At 40.8% G+C, this 19,083-nt stretch overlaps 1 protein-coding gene across 8 annotated transcripts in view; it reads right to left on the reverse strand.

Annotated features, from left to right (window-relative positions):
• The window catches only part of LOC103176881 (protocadherin-9), a 397,017-nt gene that overhangs the window by 158,849 nt on the left and 219,085 nt on the right, over nt 1-19,083 (reverse strand). Inside the window, exon 5 of one of the 8 annotated variants that reach the window (XM_042333963.1) lies at nt 15,545-15,564. The exons of the other annotated variants lie outside the window; for them this stretch is intronic. Within the exon in view, the coding sequence (XP_042189897.1) occupies nt 15,545-15,564 (20 nt within the window). The remainder of the gene's footprint in view (nt 1-15,544; nt 15,565-19,083) is intronic. 8 annotated transcript variants of the gene reach the window in all.

Raw genomic sequence — 19,083 nt, forward strand, 5'->3', positions numbered from 1 at the left:
TGGGATGTTTCCAGGTAACCTCAGATCTTGGAAAAACCAACCAAGTAAAATGCTTCTCACAAAAAATAAGTGCAGGGCAAGTCTCTTATGCAAAACACTGAATCTGAACCACAACAGATGCTGTGTTGACTGCAGTATAAGCCCCATCAAAATCATCTTTTATGTTTTTGGTTTCTACTAAAACAAAGCGAAAAAAAATTAGTAGAAGCTGATACAACAATAAGTCCGCTTCAACAAACTCTCCAATATTTCTTGCAAGACAATATGGGCTTACGACCCTGCCCTTTAATCATTTATATGGATCCTGTGCTGCCCGAATGAGTTTTACGATTCAGTATGCTGAAGTGTTGAATTTACGCTTTGAAAACTTCCCTTACTGTCAGTTACATCCTAGTGAGCAACAACTGATGCAAAGATGACAATAATTCCCTGAACAATACTTTTGTCCCAAAGCAAGCAATTTGCTTTGGAATGATTGAAGCTCCAGTAAATTGCCAGAAATTTGATACATGAAATGTGTTTGGCATCAAGCGCAGTTGAAAAAATAACCTGTTTGCCACAAATATATATTCTCTTATCCAACAAGCTCACTTTAAGGATACTCTAGGGAATGCTCACACACATGAATTGCATTTGTAATCCTCATTCTATATCTGCCAGCTTTTAAAGTAAAAGAAAAATACAACTGATATGTAACTTTTAATCCAGCAACGACTTTCTGTCAATCAAAACAACAAGTAAGCATTTATACTGCTGATTAGCGTGCTGTTTATAAGGATATACTTTATAATAATAATAATAATAATCCTCGCATTTGATATAGCGCTTTTCACGTCGGGAGGACGTCCCAAAGCACTTCACAGAACACACTGTAAAGTGAATTGACTGTATATCTGTGGGCGAACGCGGCAGCCAATTGCGCACAGCAATGTCCCACAAACAGTCGTAGATTGAAAATGACCAATTTATTATTGCTTTTGGAGGGATTATTATTAGGCGTGTGGAGTAAGGAAACTTGCCCAAGGTTTCGCCCTGTCTGGAATTGAACCCAGGTCTCTCACTTACAAAGCGAGTGCTCTAACCACTGAACTACAGGACTCCACGACCCAATCTGCAATATTTGCAAACTGAATTTGTTGCGATAACTGCAATTTCTGGTTTTCCAAAATTCATGGCAAGTCGACAAAGTCCGAAGAAACAATGAATAATAATAATGTTTCCTATGATTAAACAAACTGCTCAGTGGTGTTTCCTGAGCAAATAATATAGTCCAAATAACCCAGGTCCCAAATGCACTCACATTTCTTTTTCACTAAAAAGAAAATGTGTCACCATTGGAAATCCAAAATAAATACTGGAAAAACATGGCAGGTGAGCAAGCATTTGAAAGATTTTCTTTTAGATGTGGATTGAGCTGCTGTGCATTTATAGCATTTTCTTATTGTGGTTTCAAGAATTAAAGTGCACAATTAAAATACATTATAACAATTGCTGATCTATTTACTATTGGGATTTTATACAAAATCTCTTGGTTCATTTTCAAGAGCAACTTAGACAAACCTGCCTCGAGGAGTGGGGAACAAAGCACCATTGTCGACAGCTGAAGAGAAGATTGCTGCACTTGATCTCTCTCAGTGCCATCAGCACCAGTCAGTGCTATCACAGTTTCATGCTCCGTGCTGCCCCATTGCTAATGTGATTGTTCAGACAGTTTGCCTTTTTAAAGTTGTAATTTCAGTCCTGAGGTATTCGCTGACTAAATGACCTGTCAGACTCTTGGGAGTCTCTGATCAAAACGCTACTCAAATACAATATGTAAATAAAAATCCAAATTATTGCTTAAGAAAGCCTTCATTATGGGATGGTAAGGGAAAGGCCAGAGTGATAATCAATGCACTTTGTTTTACATTTATACTCTTGGCAGCTTGTAAACATAATAATATGGAGATAACTTTTCCCACATGCATTTATCCATCCCAGTATACATACTTGTTCTCTTCCTTCCCTATACTATATAGAGGGCAAAAAATGATCAGAACCTATCTCCCATTCTTAGACATGAATAGAAAATGACAGGCTTCAGTTTAAGGCTTTCTGAAACTGTCATTTCTAAAGGAGGCACATTTCCTGCAAACAAAGCACGCTTTACCATCCTCATCCTGCTTTGAGAATGATGCTAACCTTTCAAGACATGTCTTTTAGAAAACAAATTAAATCACCATCATGGAATTACATTTTTCACCTTCCACAGAGGAAATAACTTCAGAATGGAAATCTCATAAAGACAAGCTCATCTTTGTGCATTCAGTGTTATAATTAAAGCACAGGAGTGAGTCAATCTGAGGTCTTGTCTGAAAGCACAAGATCTATTGCTGTTGCCCCAATACTGAACTACTTGATGAGGACTATACCAAAAATGTAGACAACCTAACAATATAGAATGGCAAAGGGATTCTTCAACCCACTGAATGTTGCTTAATCAAAAAATGGATCATTGTGTCATACAATGTGCTGCATATAAAGGAAAACAATTAGTCAATCCCCTTCTCTCCTAAGGGGATATACTTGCTATTACCAGGGAAATAAGTCAAAGCCACTGGTGTAATAAACCCTCCCAATAGCTACATGTCTTAGAGTTCATTATTGGCACTGGATGTCATTGAACAAAATAACCAAACCGTTAGCATAAATTTAAATGAATAAATGGATCCATGGATTTATAACATCTTCATACTATAAGACCACTTGTCGGCAGCCTGCTCTCAGTTTAATTGAGCTGCTATTCTGACAATAAAGAGAAGGAAAGGAAATGAAGGATCCTGGAGTGATCTTGCTAAGTTCTGGTGCTCACTTATAGGTGGCAAAGGTTTTCAGTGTCCCTGGAAAGCAGCTTTACATATAAAGCAATGATGTTTGTTCATTGTTTTAAGTACTACTGTAGCATTTAATTCTTTCCCATGGGGAAAAATGTTAACTGTTCAGTATGTTCATGTTTGTTGTTCTGTTTGTTCCATTTTCTGTGTTAAATAGTGTGAAGATGTTATAAACAGACTATGGTGGATTAGAAATGGTGCCCTTCCTGGCACTGCCCATTGGCAAGTATAGTTGCATTGGCTGAGATTTGTTAACAGGTATGATAGTATTGTTAACAGTCTAATAACAGAGGGCAGGAACCTATGTAATTCGTTAACAAAGACTGATATCCCATTTCATAAATGGGCGAGTTGTATGTCTAAAGAACAAATAGGAATGTATCACACAATTTTGATTGATAAGTATTGGCAGTCAAATATTATACTTATATGTACAGCAGGAAATTATCAAGTGTGTGGATAATGAATAGTGGATATTCAATTTTTTTTGTATGTATTATGTATGCTCAGATTTGATAAAATTAAGATCTAAGTGATGTCAGTTCTCAGTCACACTCCTTTTATGCAAAGCATATCAACAACAAGATTACATTTGTATAGCGCCTTCCACGTCGGGAGGACATCCCAAGGCGCTGGACAGTGTACAGCATTTCAGACCCGAGCTGGGGTCAGGGGGGGAGAAGGGAGCGGAGGGGAAGGGGGGTGGCTGATGACATGATCGAAGAGAAGGGTCTTGAGGCGGGACTTGAAGGAGGCTGAGGGGTTGAGGTGGAGTGATTGGGAGATGGAGTTCCAGAGGTTGGGGGCAGAGTGGCTGAAGGCCAATGGTGGGGCGGGTGGGTCGGGGGACGTGGAGCAGGCCGGAGCCGGCTGAGCAGAGGGAATGGGCGGGTTGGTAGGAGGTTAGGAGGTCGCACAAGTAGGGTGGAGCGAGGCCATGGAGGGGTTTGCATGTGAAGACCAGGATCTTGAACTGGATCCTCTGAAGGTTAGGGAGCCAATGGAGTCGGGCGAGAATGGGGGAAATGGGATCATGGAGTTTGGTGCAGGAGAGGACACAGGCTGCAGAGTGAGGTGAGGTTGTGGTGGAGTCAAGTGATGTTACGGAGGTGAGGTAAGGCAGAGTGGGTCATGACTTGAATGTGGGGAAGAAAAGACAGTTGAGGGTCGAACAAGACTATCACACTGATAGTGAAGTGCAGGTCGACTGCAATTTTCATTGGATCAATTCTATTTTGATCCCTGCTCTTGAAATTCGGGATTGATCACAAAAGAAGTTAAGAGGAAGCCCCTTCAGCACCATTTGATCTTTACCATCCAGAATACCCACCCTACCGTTTCACTGTTATATCCTGCTATCCTTAAATGAGCCAGTGGCCTGGTCTCAACTAAGCTGCTACTGATGCTGCAGTATAAGTTGAGTTTTAATCAAAATGAATTCAAGGGAATTTTTAAAAGGAGTTTTTTTGACAGGTCCATGAGACCACCCTCAAGGTTTTATCAGAATAATCATTTATAATAATCCTTTTGATATAGTACCTGTTACATCACAAGGACATCACAAAGCGCTTCACAGGATTTACTGTAATGTGTAGCCACTGTATTCTGTAACCAAATGCGCAGCCAATTTGCACACAGCAATTTTTAATATTGTTAAGAGAGCCAGCTACGCCCCCAGCCCTTTAGTATCATTAAAAAAGAAATTGCTTCCACTACTATTTAGCAAAGCTCTTTGCACACAAAGCTCTGTGCACACAAACCTCTCTTCAGCCCTGGCAAGAGCAATTTGCAATGGGTAGAAAAAAAATCTGTGTTCTTGCTTTGAATCACTCTACATCTTGTGTGCATTAATGGCAAGCACATATTACTGTGTATACACCATTCTCTCTTTCATGCTCTCATAGAATACATGTTTGCTTTACCAACCAAGGTTTAGATGAGGATTTTATTTGTTTAATACATTTTTTTGTTTAAAACAAACTTGTTTTTACCTATGCCAGGTTTATTTTGTATTTGAAGGAGTTTATTTATTTTCTCCTCATTCACCCCTTCCACCCCACCTTTCTAATGATCTCCACCTCACCACCCATCATCCCAGTCCTCGCCGGCCTGCACTGGCTCCTTATTGCAGATCAGATCCATCTCAAGATCCTCACACTCACGTACAAATCACTGTATGCCCTTGCACCTTCCAACCTCTCCAACCTGCTTACACCTCTACCCACCCTTTGCTCAACCAGCTCTGGCCTCTTGCACATCCCTCGTCCAATTGCAGCACAATCGGAGGCCCTGCTTTCAGCCACTATGCCCCAAGACACTGGAACTTTCTGCCTCAATCCCTCCATCATGCACGGCCCTCACCTTGCCCATCTTCAGGTCACAGCTGACCTTCCTCTTTAACTGTACCTATCCCTCTCTCCACGGCTGGGCAACAAGCTCCACCTCTGTTATGCTACACTACATGAAGGATGCTATATAAATGCAAGTTGTTGGTACTGTAGTAGAGGAGTGGGCAATGCACATCCAGATTTCTGGCAATGCTGTTTTATAGCCAACAGCTAGGGGGCGCAAGAAGGCAGTGTTTCCATTAGATTTTCTTCTCTCACTGAGAGGAAACGCCTCTTAAGCTCCACTCCATTGAAATCAGTATCTCACCATTCAGAGAAATCATAGCATAAATTTGCAATCGATATCTCTATGGCACAACACAGTGACACATCAATGCCTTGTTACAACTTGTGACAAGGCAGACAGGCATAGATGCCTTTGGAAAGAGAAAGATAAATTAAAACTGAAGCACTATTAAAAAACTGATCACCTTTCTAAGAATCTTGGTGCAGCTGATGGGGAAAGTAACGTAACAGATAATTAGGCAAAGATGTTTTTTTTAAAAATCTACGTATCGATTTGCAACTACCGTCTATCGGCACAGCATGCATCTGTAGGAACCTATTTTTCTCACTCTCACGTGTAAATTATAAAACAAGCTGCTATTAATTACAAGACTCCAGTTCTACTCACTAGTGGTGCAGAGGCTGTTAAAATCTCTGCAGGAGCTCAGCTTATAGGAGCTCAGATGTTCAGCATTAGCGAAGATACTCACGTCTTTCAATTTACTGAGATTAAAACCCTTTTTTGTTTTTGAGGAGACCCCCTGATTGTGTCCATGCACGAAAGACTGCTTTTTGCTGGTGATTTTCAAAGGTAGCAGCAAGGAAGGAACACTGGTTTGATTTTGTTTTGTAAAGTCAGTGGGTGTGGGGGGGGTGGGGAGAAGAAATGCCAAACTGTTTTTATTACAACTATATTTGCTCCACTCTACAATCTTTAAGTACAGCTACATATAGTACTGCTGGTTAAATCATATCAGTAAAACCTCAGCACAAAAAAATGGCAAATAGAAGATGGGAATTTTCTGATTAGACCTAGAAATTAAGATTTTTTAAAAAAAAATCATCTTTATTCACCTCCTGTCACTTTCTTTTTTTACATTTACACATTTTCAGGAATGGTTCAGCTTTTCACAACCCTAAAAAGGACGATCTCCGTGCTTTGTCAGGGGAGCCAGTGTTGCATGGCTAAAGTGTCTAACATGAGTGTGTTTGAAAGACTCGGCCTTTGCTGAGATGAAAGCCTCCATCGTCTGTATTCAAGTCACAACATTAGCTTTTCCATGTTCTGTCCAAGCTGCCGGAAACAGCCAATGCTGATCACTGGGAGTTGCTCATGTAACATAGATTTCCTTAATACTCATCCAAGTAACTCCACAGCCTATTAGAGCTGAGACTTTCATCTCATTATAAGCTGGAAACCTAATAAACAAAATCTTGCATTGAAAGTCAAAGCGAGAGAGAGAGATCTATCTAACTGTGAAATTAACAATTAAAAGTCACAGTCCTTTTATTTTAAATAGAGCATTGCTTTTGTGTATGTTTTGAAAACAGGCTATTAACAAATAGCATAGGATTGGAAAAATGCTACGGTTATAGTGAATGCTTATTATAATCAATTTTAAATCCCATAATTCCCAGAACAGTATTAAATTCTGCTGTTTAAATTGTCAAATGGGCTCTGCTGTAGCTTTTTTTCCGCTGCCTCAAAAGAGTACAAAACCTTTCTGTATGTGTGTGTGTGACATTTACTGGCTGAAGGGTTGAATGTTTCTGTGTGAATCACAACAAAAGAACACAATTTTATTTGAGACAGTGCTCATATTTTGTACTGTGTATTGAGAACACAACACCTTCTTTGGAAGCCTACACCATTGCTACCATCTCTGCTATTGCTGCCGCAGTTAGCTCTGGCATTCGTAAAGCTGTATTAAAAGCACTGCAGCTCCCCAAGCATAATTAAATCACAGTGGTCGTACTGGCACATTCTAGAGCATCATACCTTCATCAATAGAACAAGATTAAGAATCCATAACGCAACCTTAAGCATAGGTGAACATCAACCAATAACATTTCATTTCAGCCTAAACATTGATTTGTGCTTGTAGAATTGTTAAATGAGGCTTAATTTAAGCAGCTAAGGCAAAGCGATTGTCATTATAATTAAGATCATGACTGTGGCGGCTAATATTATGCAGGGTTTGTTGCCATTACTGCAGTATTCCTTAGAATTTGCACAGCGTGCACCTAATACTAGTGATGAAGCCAATTTTGGGTCTGCACAAAAATAAAAATAAAGTGGGTAGGGTTTGGAAGGTTTCTTCCAAGCACCTCATTTACAATTGTATCATAACATTTTGTGATATGGAGATGTTAGGTGAATCTTAATTAACATCTCATATCTAAGAATAGCTTATAATTCTGCAAGAAACCAATATGTCCAAATGTAATTTTTCAGAAATATGTAAATGTTGGTGCTCTAAACTCTTAAGGTGAACATGTGCTAAATGTTTTGTGAGAAAGCAGTCATTCTGAGTCCAAATTAAATTCACAAAACTCACCTGTGAACATGCTCTCACGCCAGCAATTTTACCAATAATAATATGTTCTCTCTGAAGTACCCATATATTGTTTCTGCCCTTGCCTAAGAGGCCATTTTACACACTCCGAGTGTCAACCATGTCCTCACTGGCATTCACATACATCCAAACCTTCTCAGGGTCATTGGTCATTGATCTGTCGTGAAAAGAAATGGGAGATTGTGCCTGATTCTTCCACTCCATAGTTCAGGGACAATGACACAAATTGTTGTGCTGCCATTACTGCCCTGCTGGAGGTCAGCTATCTCAGCGTAGAATGGCAATCAAACCTAGGTGTACTATGGGCTTATATGGCTCAGCTTCAAACAAAACACTGGCTTTACTAATGAGCTTCAAAGTAAATAATAACAATCATCCTTGGATGGATATAAGGTATACTATCAAAGCGTCTCAAAGTGCATCACAGGTAATTGTCAAGTATTTGTAGGTGAATACAGCAGCCAGTTTGCACCTCTCATCCAAAGGACAGAATTCATCATTCAGATGAGACCCTAAACCATATGCCTGTTCAGGTGTGTGTTAAAGGTCCCATGGCACTAAAAAATAAAAGTAAGTTTCTCTCAGTGTCCTGGCCAACAATCCCCCAAATACATTTGATCACTCACTTTATGGTTGTTGCAGGACACGGCTGTGCCCAAATTGGTTGCCACGTTCTCCTACAAATAATAATAATCCTTGCATTTAATATAGTGCTTTTCACGTCTTCTAAATGTCTCAAAGCGCTTCATAGAATATACTGTAAAGTAAATTGACTGCATATTTGTAGGCGAAATGCAGCAGCCAATTGTGCACAGCAGTGTCCCACAAGTAATCGTGGATTGAGTGACAAAATTATTATTGTTTTATTGAAGGATATTACACAGTCATTACACTTCACAATAAAATCCTATGAAGTGCCTTGAGACATTTCACTGAAGTGATAAGGCGCAATATCAAATGCAAGGATTATTATTATCTTAAACAATGCAGTTCTTTCTCAGTACTCCATTGGAACGCCATCCTAAATTATGGGCTCAAAGTACTGATGTGGAGCTTGAACCCACAGCCATCAATTAGACAAGAGTTATACCAATCGAGTCAAAGTAATGAATTGATGTAATCTGAGGCATTGGATTATCAGCTATTGGGACACCACTTTAAGTAAACAAAAAAAGTTAGAGGAAAGCAATCAATGAACCAACAATCCAATAAGCAGTAGCTTCTAAGACGTTGCCATTGAGATGGGCATTGGGAGCATACCTGGGATCAGTTGATTTGTTAAATATCATAAGGTACCTCACGCAGGGTAGTGCTCTGGAACACTATCCTAGGTGAAGGGTGCTATATTTCAGCACCTTGGGACGTCCTCCCAACATGAAAAGTGCTATACAAATGTAATTTTGTTGTTGTCGTATATAAATGTAAGTTGTTATTGTTAAATGTATCACCTTGTGGTTGTTAAATGTATCCCCAGAGGATCGATTTCAAGATCTTCATCCTCACCTACAAGGCCATTCACGGCCTTGCTCCCTCCTACCTCTCCGACCTACTATCCCCCTACCTACCTGCCCGTACCCTCCATTCCTCTGGCTCCGGTCTGCTCCACATCCCCCGCCCCAACCGCCCTACCATCGGTGGCCGGGCCTTCAGCCTCTCAGCCCCGAGGCTCTGGAACTCTATCCCCCAGTGCCTTCGCCTTGCTTCCTCCCTTTCCTCCTTCAAGGCCGGTCTCAAGACCATTCTCTTTGTCCGTGCCTTCACCTCCCCTCTCGACACTCTAGCCCCTCCTCGCTCCCTCCCTTCCCTCCCCTCACCCTGACCATTTCCCCCCTGCTCGGGTCCTGACCCAACTGTACAACACCTTGGGACGTCCTCCCGACGTGAAAGGCGCTCTATAAATGGAATCTTGTTGTTGTTGTTGTTGTTGTGGCAAATTGGCATGCAGAAAGTTTTTTAAACTCCTTACAATATGCCACATTTACCTTGTTAATATAACATCCTGGAATATTTTTTTTTGCTTTGTGCTGACAAATGGTTTGTGAGATTGCTGAATATAATGCTGAAAGTATTTGTGTGGACATGCTGACATGCATGTACAAGGCACACACACACCACTGTGATCCACAGCTAGTCAGGAGTGCCTTACTGCATTAGAAAGTAAAACATATAAATACTTTTTGACATGCACACACAGAAAGGCCAGGTCACCTTTTTTTTACAAAACAAAAGCAGTACTGTTTACCTGGGGTGTACATTGTATTATCCAGTGGTGTGGATCCACATATTACAAGAGGTCACTCTATTATCTGAATCAATTCACACTCTTGCCTCAGGACAAATTTTATTATTATGACTCAACACAGTTCAATAGTTCGATGTTTGTGACTGCCAGACAGTCTATGCTGATAAGTCCATGGCAATGTCCCTGCACTCAACCCCTATTCAGTTTCAGTGGGATACACCCACACAAAGCATTGAAACACACTGACCACGGGATAGAATTGGAGCCTGAATCAATAAAGGGCTAAACAATTTTGGGCACAGCACACAACTCCCTCCTGCACTGTTAAATGGTTGTTCATTTGCGGGCAGACCTTTAAACAATTAAGTGACTGGAAATAAAGCAAAGGGTTACATTTACATTTTGCCCAGCAGACTGCTTTCAGTGTGAAATCCTGTGCTGCCAAAGCGCCTCAGTCAATCTGCTGGGTTTGTAATTTTTACTTTTACACATCCCTATACAGCATTTGCACATGTAAATGAACAGATTATTATTTGTTTACAAATCTGCAGTATTAAAGAGGGAATAAATTGGAATGTGGGAGTGATTACCTTATGCCATTTTTTTATGCCACTGAGGGGCTCAGGTGTCAGGGAGCATAAGAGTGGAGCTAAGGCAATATAGAACCAAAGCCCTTCCTATTTGATACAGTGATAACCATGATTCCCATACATGCTTTAAATCCTATGTTGGATTCAAGAGCTGATACTCCAATGTAACGCTGGGAGAACGCTGATTTGTCAAAAGTGCCACCTTCTGATGAGACATTTTACTGATGTCGCATTTTCTTGCTCAGGATGTTAATTATTCCATGGCATTATTCAAAAAGAGAAGGGAGTTTTTCCCAGTACCCTGGCCAACAATTCCTCAAGGAAAAATTGGTCACTCATTTCATGTCAGTTCATAGGTTATTACTGTGTGCAAATTGGCTACCATGTTTGCCTACAAATACACAGTCACTACATTTTACAATAAAAGTTCTGTGAAGTGTTTTGAGACATTTTGACAATGTAAAAGTACATTATCTCAAGGATTATTATTAGTCTGAATATTATTATTACTAATCTGAAATCCATAGTACTAGTTTTTGTCCACTTTGGGACAATTTTTCCTTTTTGGCAGTCATACGTTATCGTAACAGATTAATGCCCAGAATTGTCAGCCTTGCTCAATTGGTAGAATGTTTGCCCTGAGTAAGAAACCTAAATCAGATAGAGCCGGTTGAGCACACAGTAAATAAGATCCAGAGTGCATCTATGTTATAGCTGAATTTGCAATATCATGAAGTGTGTTTAGCATTTCTGCACCAATATATCAAATGCAAGAATTAACTATAGAACCATAGAACTTGACAGAAGAAGGCTATTCGGCCCATTGTGGCTGTGTCGGCTTCTTCAAGAGCTATCCTTTCAGTCCCATTTACTGCCCTTTCCCCATACTTCCTGTAGCCGACTCTTTTCATAGTATTTGTCTAGTTACTCCTTTAAAGTTGACATGGATCATGCCTCAACCAACCTCCCAGTGGAATATTTCAAATCCTAACTACTATATGCATTATTTTTTTTCCTAACGGCCCCATTTGCTCATTTATTAATTATCTTAAATTAATGCCCTATTGTTATTGATTCACTGACCAGTGGAAATAATTTCTCCCTATTGATTCTATTAAACCCCTTCATAATTTTAAATACCTCTATCAGGTCACCCTCAAAGTCCCAGTTCCTCCAGTCATAGGACAAAACCCATCTTAACTCTCCTCAACACCCCCTCTATCGCCTTGACATCTTTCCTAAAGTGGGCTGAACGGTATTGGATACAATATTCTAATTGTGGTCTAACCATTGATTTATATAACTTTAGCAATAGCTCTTTGATTATTCTAGAACTATATAGCATTGTGAATTTATTGCTGTAGCCTAAAAGTGAACATCCAAAGTATGTGAAAAGTAACACATTGCATTTTAAGTATGAAATCATCAAACTGTCAGTGGTATGACAGTTGGTAGGGAGTATGACCTCCTTCAAGGCCCGCCTCAAGACTCTCTTCTTCGACCATGCCATCGGTCAACTCCCCTCCCCTCCCTTCTCCCCCCCTGACCCCAGCTCGGGTCTGAAATGCAGTACGCTGTCCAGCACCTTGGGACGTCCTCCCGACGTGAAAGGCGCTATACAAATGTAATCTTGTTGTTGTTGTATGCATGTACATGGTATAGCATTGTAGACGTCTGGAAAAACACCTCGTCACCAGCCCTGACCAACAACCATCAGGACATGGCCTGGCTGCGGATAAAAGAGCCCGGCCCCCTCAGGGCTTTTATGCACAGTTCAGGTCTAGGCCAGTCAGCACTCGGGCCGGCTGCAGAGGCCAGGAGACAGTGGACCACCTCTTCCTGAAGTGTTGTTTTGCAAAGGCGGCTTGGAAAACGTTGGAATGGATTCTATCGCGGTTCGTCCCTGGGGACCCTCTGTCACGGCACTCGGTGCTGTATGGCCTGTTCCTGGGCCCTCACAGCGAAACCTATATCGAGTTTGCCTGGAGGATCATAAACTTGGTAAAGGACGCCCTTTGGCATTCCTGAAAACAGGTGTTATTCTGGCAGAACCAGGGGACTATGAGAGCCTGCCTCAGGCTCACACACGCTAGGATCAGGGACTGTATACTGAGGGACAAGCTGAAGTTCAGTTCACAATGGCGAAGACCAAATGGGACCTGACCCCGGCAGGAGCTGCTCCGGCACAACCCACTCGGGGTGCACCCACCGGGTAGCCCACGAGTGCACCCAAACTGATTGAAGTAAGGATGCTCAAGATGTAATCAAAGAGCGTCCCGAAAATGTATGTACAGTAAACACATGCGCGTATAGTGCACATCGAAAGCAGCAAGTGAACCTTATCAACGGTGTGTGCTGGTGTGCACATGGATCTGGCGTACACAGGGGCGACTCCCGACTGTGTTAAAGGGAGAGTCCCAAAAAATGTGTGCACAACCTATGTGCGGGGAAAGAATAATAATAATAATCCTTGCATTTGATATAGCTCTTTTCACATCGGGAGGACGTCCCAAAGCGCTTCACAGAACACACTGTAAAGTGAATTGACTGTATATTTGTGGGCGAACGCGGCAGCCAATTGCGCACAGCAATGTCCCACAAACAGTCATAGATTGAAAATGACCAATTTATTATTGTTTTGGTTTTGGAGGGATTATTATTAGGCGTGTGGAGTAAGGAAACTTGCCCAAGGTTTCGCCCTCTGCCTGGAATTGAACTCAGGTCTCGCTTGCAAAGCGAGTGCTTAACCACTGAGCCACAGGACTCCACAGAATGTACCGTAAACAACAGAATGTGTTTTGTATCAGGAGAAAAGAAAACATTGTAACAGAAGATGTGTTTGTTTTGGATTTCTGTAGCACTAAATGTTATATTTGTAAATAAATATATATTATCAAAAATAAGGTATGGAGTTGTAGAGCATTGGTGTGTGACTGATCTCCCCCATATCTGAGTGACCAATCTCAGTCATTCCACTGTGCAAAGGTACAATTGAAAGATTAGTCAGTTCATCACAGTAAGGAACAGGGAATTTAAAACAGTGCTGTACCCACACACATCTGAGCCACCTCTTATAAAAGAGTTTTGGGGAAAGAGATCTAAGTGGATCGTGAAGATGCCAAGAAAGGGAAGAGAGTAATGAAACCTATGTCACGACAGTCCATGTTGGAATAGATCACATTAGCTGACTTTTCAAAGGAAGATACTGCTGGTGTTTAATGGTGTTCCACAAAGAACATTTGCTTTATTGCGAAATGTTATATTTTCATGCAAGTCAAATGATTCCGTTTAGTACACACTTCTATTTGTGTTACTTGATCACATCCAAATTAGCACAAAAATTTTTCATTTAAATGGATGCTGTGGCAGACTTATTGCACCTGGATGACAAAAGCTTAACTCGTTCTGCCATATAATTTGTGAAATATAAATAGTCTTTTAATGCAACGCATAACAGAGCATTAAGTCTTCTGTATTTTTGCTTGATAAATGAATATCAAATTCAGTACGCGCGGTTTCGGCATGAGAGGACATGAAATGCAGACCGTATCGCATATTGAGAATTAAAGATCTGACTAATAAACAATACATGTTTTTATGTGTTGAGATTCTGTGGCTATAATAATAATAATAATCCTTGCATTTGATGTAGCACTTTTCACGTCGGGAGGACGTCCCAAACGCTTCACAGAACACACTGTAAAGTGAATTGACTGTATATTTGTGGGCGAACGCGGCAGCCAATTGCGCACAGCAATGTCCCACAAGCAGTCGTAGATTGAAAATGACCAATTTATTATTGTTTTGGGTTTTGGAGGGATTATTATTAGGCGTGTGGAGTAAGGAAACTTGCCCAAGGTTTTGCACTGTCTGGAATTGAACTCAGGTCTCTCGCTTGCAAAGCGAGTGCTCTAACCACTCAGTTACAGGACTCCACATATATATTTCAAGACAATGCCATAATTTTTCAGTAAACTGGCAAACTTTTACCTGGAAGCTAGTTACATCAGACATTGCATATGATTTCCTTTTAAAGTCACCCAATATCTGTTTGTGCTTATGTGTTATTGATTTCCAGCTTTGCATTATTTAATCTCTCTTTGTTAATGAATACATTTGATTTAATTGACCAAAGCCCACGTCATGAGCAAATTGCTTCCACTGTGATATATTAAAAACCAGGGACTATATTGTTAAATGTAGCAAAACCTCACTCACAGATAATCATATTACCTGAAAAAAGTGGAGTTCAATTTCATAATCTACAAATATACAGTCACTACACTTCGCAGTAAAATCTCGTGAAGCACCTTGAAGCTGCGATAAAGTGCTATATCAAATGCAAAGATTATTGTTGTTAGTATTATTATTATTATCTGTTGGTGTGAATTGTGTACATACATTAATTTAATAGTTTTTAAAAGCTTCTACAAATAATAACAGATTCTAAATCAAACAAAACGTCCTATTGTCTGCTTCTTATTTTCTCTGCACAGAAATACAAACTATTGATTTCTGAGAACAGCATGTTCTGCAAGTTAATTTAAAATTCTTGAGAATGCAGCCTTCTTATTTAATGGCTATCACAAAAGGAATATGGCCTAGCATTTGTTCTATTCAATCTTTGAATGGTGCTGATGAAGGAAGCTGCTCCCACTCCCCACAATGAGATGTGGCAATAAAGTACGATGTTATCTGTTGATAACACATTAAAGTGAAGTGGCTCCTAAAGAAGGCAGAGGGTAGCACAGTCTAAGAGAAAATGGTGTAATGGAATCAGTTCAGGAGGGTTCCCAGATTTTAAACAACACAGTGAAATTGATTCTTCACACTGCATGAGGAAAAAATATTCATGAGTTAGTAGGTAAACTAGGGGGAATGCACTGGTCCCTCCTTCCACTATTATCTTCAAGGCATTGAGCTATTGATCAGGGCATGGGAAATTACAAGACCAAAGGCTTGGTTTAGAATTACTCTGACATTTCACGTTTTACAATTGAAGCAATAAAGATAAGCTGGCCCCTAAAAGAAAGCAAAGCTTTCTGCTATTTACCAGACAAGACAAAGCATTAGCATTTAACTGATTTCCAGAGAAAGCTAAGAGGAAAAATCATTGCCATGTTGTTCTTTATTGTTCCTGGTTAAATAAATAATAATTACCTTTTATTTTCAACACCCTCAGCATTTAAAGCAGACACTTTCTTTTCAACCCATTTGCTTACTGCTGCAGTCAGAGCCTGTACCAGTTACAACATAGCTAAATTTTACCTTGATTACTAGCTTCTTCTTTATTATGATTATGAGTTCTTCCTTCACTTTCCCCACACTTCTCCGCACATACTTTGTCTCACAAACCCACAAAAAAATACATTACATAATTTCCAATGTTTTTTCTGGAAGAAACAATCGATATTTTTATGACTGCTGGAGACTTTGTCCTTGGGGGTTACTGTCTATTGAACATATGAACATAAGAATTTGTTTGGCGAAAGAAGACCAAGGTCCATTTAGTTCACCTTCCACCATCCTGGCAGTCACTTGATGTCATGTCCTAAACTATATACTGTATCCCAAGATGTTATTTTCTAGCAGAAATCTATCTAATTTGTTTTTGAAACAAACAACATTTTCTGCTTCCACCATCTCCCTAGGGAGCCTATTCCACAAATTAACTACTGGTTCACTGAAAAAGTGTTTCCGTAGATTTGTTCTTAATTTACTCTCTTCAAACCCGGGCCACTGCCCTCTGGTTCAACTGTTCAGTACAAGATAAAACAGTTTATCATGGTCTACATTATCTATTCCCTTCAGAATTGTAGAACGTAATCATATTGCCCCTCAACCTTCTCTTCTCCAGTGTGAACATGCCCAATTTATCTAATCTCTCCACATAGTCCAATCCCTCCATCCCCTCAATCATTTTGGTTGTCCTCCTCTGTATCCTCTCAATCACTGCAATATCCTTCTTATATTGCGGTGACTGGAACTGCACACAGTGAGGTTGCACCAGTAATTTATAAAGTGGCAAGATTATCCCACTATTTCGGCTCAATATTGCCCATTAATACAGCCCGGTTTGCCTTACTCACTGCTACCGAGCACTGTTGGGATAGCTTCAATTTATTATCAATCAGGATCCCCAGGTCCTTTTCATTTTCTGTGCAGATTATTTTCTTACCATTTTAATAATGGTCCCTTCCTGGATTTTTTGTCCTCATGTGAAGCACTTTGCATTTCTCTACATTAAATTTCATCTGCCTTCAATCTGCCCAATTCCCAAGAATGTTCAAATCCTCCTGTAACTTATCCTGTTCATCTTTACCGTTTACCACCTTCATCAATAATAAATTGGTTACGACAATTCACGACTGTTTGTGGGACACTGCTGTGCACAATTGGCTGACACGTTTCGCCCACAAATATACAGTCAATTCACTTTACAGTATATTCTGTGAAGCGCTTTTGAGACATCGAGAAGACATGAAAAGCTCTATATCAAATGGAAGGATTACTATTATTACTCATTAGCTATGTGTCATCTGCAAATTTAGTAACTGTGCTTGTGACTCCTAGCTCCAGGTTGTTAGTAAAGATGTTAACCAAAAGTGATACTAAAACAAACCCCTGTGGAACTCCACTGGTAACATTCTCCCAGTCTGATGGCATTCCCTGTACCACCACCTTCCGGGCTCTATTTTTCAGCCAATTACATATCCATTGCAAGATACTTCCTCTGAATCCCGCTTTCTCCATCAAAATGGACATCAATCTCACTGGTCTTTAGGTTTATGGGTCACTTTTGCTACCTATTTTAAAAATAGGAGCAACATGTGCCTTTCTCCAGGCCCCAGGCACCTCTCCAGGATAGTGATTTCTGAAAGATTTGTGCAATTTCCTCCCTTAATTCCTTAAGGATCCATGGATGCAATTATCTCTTAATGTAACTGAAAAACATTGTATTGTTATCCTTCACATTTCTTGCTATGTTCGGTTCAAAAAAANTTCTTTGCCATTCTGATACATTTCTTACAATCCTGACATGCTTTCTGGTAATGAGTCCATCTTTCCTCTATACCAAACGCTCTGAGACACCGTCCAGCGTGGAGGGCGCTATATAAATCCGAATTGCTGCTGCTGCTGTTGTTTCCGTCATGGCCTTAAATGCCTTTTTTCCCCCTCTTTAAGAGTTGCTTTGTGGTGCCATCCAATCAGACAGGAATGCCCTTAAGCTTGGTACCTTTGCTTAACATGGGTCCATTGCACTCTAAATCACCACCTTCAATGAGCTCCGTAGTTCCTCTGCTCCCTTAGCCATGTTTAAATCTGCCAGGCCCACTCTGACAAGACTTCTCAATTGCATAAAATTTGTCTTTTTGAAATTTGGCCATTTTGTTTTTGTAACCTCACGAAATCCGTGGAATACCAAATGTGATAACATTATGATCACTGTTATAATCACTCATCCACCTTCGTGTTGGAGATTTGATCATCCCGGTTACTCATAACAAAAATCCAAATTGTTATTTGCCCTTGTTGGCTCCTTTACAAACCGAGTCATAAAACATTCTTCCTTTAACTTCCTTTAAATCCCTTCCCTATCTTAGCAGTAGACACATTTTTATCCCAATCATTTTATGGTAAGTTAAAATCTCCAACTACTATGGTTGGTCCTTGGTAGTTGCCTTTTTTATCTCATCCCAAAGTTCTGGATCAACAACAACAAGTTGCACAGTGCCTTTCACGTCGGAGAATGTCCCAAGGCAGTGGACAATGTACAGCATTTCAGACTCAAGCTGGGGTCGGGTGGGGTAAGCGAGGGAAGGGGAAGGGGGGTGACCGATGGCATGGTCAAAGAGAAGGGTTTTGAGGTGGGACTTGAAGGAGGCTAAGGAGGTGGCGAGCGGAGTGATTGGGGGATGGAATTCCAGAGGTTGGGGGCAGAGTGACTGAAGGCTTTCCTGCCAATGATGGGGCGGGTGGGTCAGGGGACGTGGAGCAGGGCGGAGTGGGCTGAGCGGAGGGAGCGGGCGAGTTGGTAGGGGGTTAGGGAGTCGCAGAGGTAGGGTGGGGTGAGGTGATGGAGAGCTTTGTAGGTGAGGACACGGATCTTGAACTGGATCCTCTGAAGGATAGGGAGCCAATGGAGTCGGGCGAGAATGGGGGAGATGGGGTCATGGAGTTTGGTGCTTGAGAGGACATGGGTTGCAGAGTTCTGGATTATCTGCAGCCTGTGGAGGGAGGAGTTGGGAAGGCTGACAAGCAGGGCATTTGCACAGTCGAGCCTGGAGGTGATGAAGACATGAATAAGTGTTTCAGCGGCCTGAGGGGTGAGGTAGTGGCAGAGTCAGGCGATGTTACAGAGGTGAGGGAAGGCAGAGCGGGTCATGCCTTTGATGTGGGGAAGAAAAG

The sequence above is a fragment of the Callorhinchus milii genome, unplaced genomic scaffold (genome assembly GCF_018977255.1).
Source record: "Callorhinchus milii isolate IMCB2004 unplaced genomic scaffold, IMCB_Cmil_1.0 Scaffold4, whole genome shotgun sequence".
NCBI lineage: Eukaryota > Metazoa > Chordata > Chondrichthyes > Chimaeriformes > Callorhinchidae > Callorhinchus > Callorhinchus milii.